The 7167-nt window shown below is 40.5% G+C and overlaps 1 protein-coding gene across 2 annotated transcripts in view; it reads left to right on the plus strand.

Annotated features, from left to right (window-relative positions):
- The window catches only part of SCN2B (sodium voltage-gated channel beta subunit 2), a 51952-nt gene extending 45899 nt beyond the window's left edge, over positions 1 to 6053 (plus strand). For both annotated transcript variants that reach the window (XM_073602475.1, XM_073602476.1), the window contains exon 5: positions 5548 to 6053. In XM_073602475.1, the coding sequence (XP_073458576.1) occupies positions 5548 to 5571 (24 nt within the window). In that variant the 3' untranslated portion in view covers positions 5572 to 6053. The remainder of the gene's footprint in view (positions 1 to 5547) is intronic.
- The last annotated feature ends 1114 nt before the right edge of the window (positions 6054 to 7167 follow it).

Below are 7167 nucleotides of genomic sequence, written 5' to 3' on the forward strand. Positions count from 1 at the left end.
GAAGCATGGACCCTTAAACATGGAGAAAAATATGAAACCTCTTTTTCAGCACTTGGTTTTTGAGAGTTTTACAACTGGATAGGTTGTGGAGTACATTTAAAAGTGGTGGAAACTCTCAGGCTGTTAATTTTCTGCTTCCATCCCTCTAATTTATGTGAGTACCTTAAATTAAACCTGGTCTAAAAGTGCTTATGGTACTTGTATTAGACTTCAGATGGTTAAGCTCAGTTAGCTCCCAGCACTTACGGACATCCACCAAAACCTTTCTCATTTACAGTATCTAACAAAAGTGAGTACACCCCTCACATTTTTGTAAATATTTTATTCTATCTTTTCATGTGACAACACTGAAGAAATGACACTTTGCTACAATGTAAAGTAGTGAGTGTACAGCTTGTATAACAGTGTAAATTTGCTGTCCCCTCAAAATAAGTCAACACACAACCATTAATGTCTAAACCGCTGGCAACAAAAGTGTGTACACTTCTAAGTGAAAATGTCCAGATTGGGCCCAAAGTGTCATTATTTTGTATGGCCACTATTATTTTCCAGCACTGCCTTAACCCTCTTGGGCATGGTGTTCCCCAGAGCTTCACAGGTTGCCACTGGAGTCCTCTTCCATTCCTCCATGACATCACGGAGCTGGTGGATGTTAGAGACCTTGCGCTCCTCCGCCTTTCATTTGAGGATGCCCCACAGATGCTCAATAGGGTTTAGGTCTGGAGACATGCTTGACCAGTCCATCACCTTTATCCTCAGTTTCTTTAGCGAGGCAGTAGTCATCTTGGAGGTGTGTTTGGGGTTGTTATCCTGTTGGAATACTGCCCAGTCTCCGAAGAGAGGGGATCATGCTCTGCTTCAGTATGTCACAGTACATGTTGGCATTCGTGGTTCCCTCAATGAACTGTAGCTCTCACGCACTCATGCAGCCCCAGACCATGACACGCCCACCACCATGCTTTACTGTAGGCAAGACACACTTGTCTTTGTATGCCTCACCTGGTTGCTGCCATACACGCTTGACACCATCTAAACCAAATAAGTTTATTCTGGTCTCATCAGACTACAGGACATGGTTCCAGTAATCCATGTCGTTAGTCTGCTTGTCTTCAGCAAACTGCGGGCTTTCTTATGCATCATCTTTAGAAGAGGCTTCCTTCTTGAACGACAGCCATGCAGACCAATTTGATGCAGTGTGCGGCGTTTCGTCTGAGCACTGACAGGCTGACCCCCCACCCCTTCAACCTCTGCAGCAATGCTGGCAGCACTCATACGTCTATTTCCCAAAGATAACCTCTGGATATAACGCTGAGCACGTGCACTCAACTTCTTTGGTCGACCATGGCAAGGCCTGTTCTGAGTGGAACCTGTCCTCTTAAACCACTGTATGGTCTTGGCCACCGTGCTGCAGCTCAGTTTAAGGGTCTTGGCAACCTTCTTATAGCCTAGGCCATCTTTATGTAGAGCAACAATTCTATTTTTCAGATCCTCAGAGAGTTCTTTGCCATGAGGTGCCATGTTGAACTTCCAGTGACCAGTATGAGAAAGTGAGAGCGATAACACCGAATGTAACACACCTGCTCCCTGTTTACACCTGAGACCTTGAAAATAGAAGGGAAGGGAGAAATAGGGAATTTGGGACTTTACATGAGGCAAAAGAAGGTAGGTCTAATGCCTCCATCCCTGGTTGTCAATATGACTGAAAGAAAGGTTGGGACTTTATATGAAACATGCAACTTTTGCATGTTTCATATAAAGTCCCAACCTTTCTTTCAGTCATATTGACACCTGAGACCTTGTAACACTAATGTCCTGTACACACGGTCGGACATTGATCGGACATTCCAACAACAAAATCCTAGGATTTTTTCCGACGGATGTTGGCTCAAACTTGTCTTGCATACACACGGTCACACAAAGTTGTCGGAAAATCCGATCGTTCTGAACGCGGTGACGTAAAACACGTATGTCGGGACTATAAACGGGGCAGTAGCCAAAAGCTTTCGTCTCTTAATTTATTCTGAGCATGCGTGGCACTTTGTGCGTTGGATTTGTGTACACACGATCGGAATTTCCGACAACGGATTTTGTTGTCGGAAAATTTTATAGTAAGCTCTCAAACTTTGTGTGTTGGAAATTCCTATGGAAAATGTGTGATGGAGCCTACACACGGGCGGAACTTCCGACAACAAGGTCCTATCACACATTTTCTTACGTGTGTACAGGGCATAACAAGTCACATGACACTGGGGAGGGAAAATGGCTAATTGGGCCCAATTTGGACATTTCCACTTAGGGGTGTACTCACTTTTGTTGCCAGTGGTTTAGACATTAATGGCTGTGTGTTGTTATTTTGAGGGACAGCAAATTTACACTGTTATACAAGCTGTACACTCACTACTTTACATTGAAGCAAAGTGTCATTTCTTCAGTGTTGTCACATGAAAAGAAATAATAAAATATTTACAAAAATGTGAGGGGTGTACTCACTTTTGTGCGGCACTGTATGTACAGGAAAAAGAAAGTGGTCAAGACATGGTTGACCATAACTTACAAAGCATAATGCATTCTACTTGACCGATAGATCTGATGAAATCTGATGCATGCTTTGCACAAGTAGTTACTGGACTGGGAACTTGGTGGATGCATCGTGTGTAATTGAATAAGACTTATGCCTCGTATACACGATCGCACATTCTGACAACAAAATCCATGTTTTTCCGACGGATGTTGGCTCAAACTTGTCTTGCATACACACGGTCACACAAAGTTGGTTGGAAATTGCGAACGTCAAGAACACGGTGACGTATAACACGTACGACGAGCCAAGAAAAATGAAGTTCAATAGCCAGTGCAGCTCTTCTGCTTGATTCCGAGCATGCGTGGAACGTTGTGCGTCAGAATTGCGTACACACTATCTGAATTTATGCGAACGGATTTTGTTATTGGAAAATTTGAGATCCAGATCCCAAATTTTGTGCGACGGAAATTCCGATGGAAAATGTCCGATGGAGCCTACACACTGTTGGATTTTCCGACAAAAGGCTCCCATCAAACATTTTCCGTCGGAAAATCCGACCGTGTGTACGGGTCATAAGGCTTAATGTACACTGCTGCTGGTAAATGGACGTTTAGGAGCAGTTGGGCATTTTTTTTAGCTGCCCCTGAACTCTCCTCTATGTTATCTTATCAGTACATGTACACAGGGTCGTTTACAGTAATTTCTAGGCAGTTGAGTTTAGAAGCATTTTTTGGAATGCAAAAAAATGCATTCAGGACCGATGTTCAGAGGCATTTGAAACACCAAATGCCTGTAACAGCCTATTAAGGCTGCTAAATGTGGTAACTCGCATTTAGCAGCGTTTAGTTTACAGATGTTTTTAATTTTAACAAAACAAATATGTTTAAAAAAAAAAAATGCTTCTAGATGTAAACGCGGCTAAACGTGGCATGTAAACGCCGCTAAACTGACGTTTTTAGACGTCGGTTTCTAGCTGTCAAGTTAGATCGTTCAGGAGAGGTTAAACAACATACCGCGTACATGAAGCCTAAGGGTCCATGCACACTGACTTTAAAAAAATGCAGCTTCTAGAGGAGTTCTTGTAGAAGCAACTAATGTTATCCTATGTGTCCATGCACATTAGAATGTTTAGAGGCATATTTTAGGCTCATCGTTAGGAGGCAGAAAAAAAAACCCTTCTGTTTTGAGATTTTGAGAGCAGTTTTCTGGCAGAAAAAAAGTTAATTGCTCCTAAACACTTATACAACAGCTCTATATGAGCGTTTTTTTTTCAGCCAAAAGAACTGGCTTTTTTTTTAAGCCCAGCGCACACGGACCCTCAGAAGGATGGGCTACAGTGTTGGTATCAGCAGATTTGGGAATTGCTACAGGGACAGTTTTACTAAGAAGGGAAGAAAGTCTGAGTTCTCTCCCTTCAAGATCTACTATTCACTCCAACAGAAGCCAAGCTGACAAAGCAATGCTTGCAGAATAAATTGCAGGTGATTGCTTGCACGCAGTAACTGCTTTCAGAAATCAGCTGACACTATGACTGGGGAGAGAATGATGAGGGAAAGTAGTGAGCTCTAATGCATAATAATCTTAGAGTCTCTCCCATGGTTCTTACTCATCATTAGAAAGGTTTACTTAAGATGATCAAACATTTGGAGCAACTAAAAGAATATGTTTTCATTTTGGGGAAAATTATTTAGAAAAACAGGTATATAGTACTACTAAGGGGGAATGCCAAAATGCACTTTAATCATATGGCACAAACATGTTGACATTACTTTAAACTTCAGGCCTACTAAATTTAGTTTTATAGCTCCAAGATTTAAAGTATAAGGAAAGTCCTGAAAGTTTCACACATTAGTTTATTCAGCCATAAATAACAAATACATTTATTTCATCTATCCAATATAATGCTATTGTTTTTTGGGGTCAATCTCTACCTCTTCTTCTAGATGCAATACTTAGTTGCTAACTGCTAGAGCCTGATTTGGTCATGAAGTAATTTTGGTCCAACGTATCTTCTACACTCCTACAGACCCGATTACTTTTAGACCCCATGATGCAAACTAGGGAGATTGGTTTCCAAGTGAAGTAAGCTTCACCAGTGGTTTCTTTAATTTGCTTTACATGTGTTAAATAACATGATTAAACACAAACAATGGTCTGGGTAAAATTCTGTAAAAGAAACAAAGTTGGAGGCCAAGATGGACATTATGACATGCATGAATGTCAACATTATGGGGGGATTTACTAAAACTGGGGCACATAGAATCTGTTCATAGTAACCAATCAGCTTCTAACAAGAGAAATTCCTTTCCTCTGACCTCAGCCTTCAGGATTGGAAGTTAGTGGATACCTTCCCAATTATAAAAACCAAAATGGTACGGTAGTATACTCACAAATGACTGTGTGTCACAAGCTCATGAAAAACAACCAAAGACTATGCAGCCTGATCTACTGCACACATTCCTTATCTCAGGAAAATGCGATCCTGGTCCAATTGACTTACACGTTTCGGGGGGGCTTCTCCTCTTCATCAGAGTTTGGCTCTGAGGAAGACGGGAACCCCCTCGAAATGCATATACCCATTGGATCTAGACAACATCTTCCCTATATAAGGAACATGTGCAGTGGATTGGGCTACATAGTCTTTAGTTGTTTTAAAGTAGCTTGTGACACACAGTTGCTTGTGAGTATACATCCATTTTGCTTTTTTATTAATACAGAGTTTATAAAGGTAATGCACTAGGCTGGTGCACCCTTGTTCTTGCTTTTCTAGTGTCATTGTTCTAAACCCTGGTTCACTGTTATAGTGAAGACATGCTGAATCCAAGCAATGCAACATTTACCTTCGCAATTGACCATCGACCTAGTAAAATTAAATGTACTGTATGTGTCTCAAGTAAACTGTACTTATCAATAACCATACTGCCACACATGCATTGTGGCTTTTATTTGTCTATCTATACTATCTAATGACTGATATTCTGTCTCTTCTTCTTCTCTCTGACCCTGTTTATTGCCCATCTCCACAGGCGACAATTCCTGAAGTTTTATGACCCGTCATACACACCGAAGCAGATTCCCAGAGACAAAATATTGAGAATACTCTGGAATTCTTCAAAAAATTGTTACTCTGGAATTCATTCTGAACATTACCCAACTCCAGGGAATATATGGAATACATGATTTGCACCTTTACCAGACAGACTATGGGAACCCTTCTCCTGTGTATGATCCCAACATACACAGGAGCATTCTTTTTTTACCTCTGATGTTTGAATGCACTATATTTGGTTTCTTGCCAGGTGGAAGCTTGATTGAAAGCCAGAACTGATAGCAATCACTGTAAGGTCATAAGAAATCCTATAGGGGATGATTTACTAAAATTGGAGCGTGCAAAAATTGGTGCAGCTGTGCATGGTAGCCAATCAGCTTTTAACCTCAGCTTGTTCAAGCTTTGACAATAAAACCTGGAAGCTGATTGGATTCTATGCAGAGCTGCACCAGATTTTGCACTTTCCAGTTTTAGTAAATCAACCCCATATAGGCTATAATTTCTGACCTCTCCTTTTGAAAGTACTTGTTGCCTGGCTGTCAAGCTGATCCACTGAATGTAAAATTTGTTGCAGACCTAGAACAATGATGTAGTTCAGGAATCCCGACTTTTGCCTGAATTTTTAATAATTACTTGTTCAGAGTCATTGAGGTTCATGTACTAAAAGCAAATAGGCTGTTTCACTTTGCAAGCAAATTTTTTCTTAGCTTAGTTAATGAGCTGAAGCTCTCCTGACTTCCAACATCCATTCATGTGCAAGCAAAAATACTGTTGGTTTTCTTTTATTATCCTTGCATGTGAATGGGTATTCTTTACAAAGTGAAATTTAACCACATTCACTAAGCTAAGAGAAAACTCTCTTCCAAAGCAAACAGCCTACTTATCTTTAGTAAATCAACCCAACTGACTCATAAAGTACTGGAGCCAGAAAGAAGGCAACTGGTATTTTTATAAGAAGATCAGAAATGGTCAGAAATGATCAGAAATGGCAGGCTCTGTATTTCTCTCAGTGCGGGTTTATTATGTGTACATGATCCTGACAGATGAATGAATTTCAACAATGTAAAGACGTGTTATCAGTGGAAACAGTTATTCAGTTTTCCTGTAATGCAAGGGTCATTGAGAATAGGGAACCTCTAGTAAGTTACACAAAAACTGTTGTTAAATAGGTTTCCTAAGTGTGAGCATTAGGTCCTCCTTTAGGCCTCTGTCACATAGACAGCAGGCTCTACCACTCCTCTGGAAACCAATCCATGGTGGATTGTTTTTCCAGAGACTGTTCAGAGTTGGATTACAGGCATTCCGGAAACGATTATTCCACCACCTTAATGCCTTCTTTTTTTTTCAATTCAAGGGGGGATTTTACATTGATATACCAAGTCACAACTGTGTGCCAAGCATTTGGTGTGCGGTTCAGCCGTGGTTCTATTGAATTAAATTGGCAAGTTGGCAAGAGTACATTCAAAAACAGCCTTCCCTGATTTTACACAAAGTAAAAGATTGTTTTCTTTATATTTTAATCATTTCATTTTTGGATTGTGCCTGCATTTGTTGTTGAAAAATCTAAATATATTTTCTAATGTTTCCATTGAAAAGA

This window comes from Aquarana catesbeiana, linkage group LG10 (genome assembly GCF_042186555.1).
Source record: "Aquarana catesbeiana isolate 2022-GZ linkage group LG10, ASM4218655v1, whole genome shotgun sequence".
Lineage (NCBI taxonomy): Eukaryota > Metazoa > Chordata > Amphibia > Anura > Ranidae > Aquarana > Aquarana catesbeiana.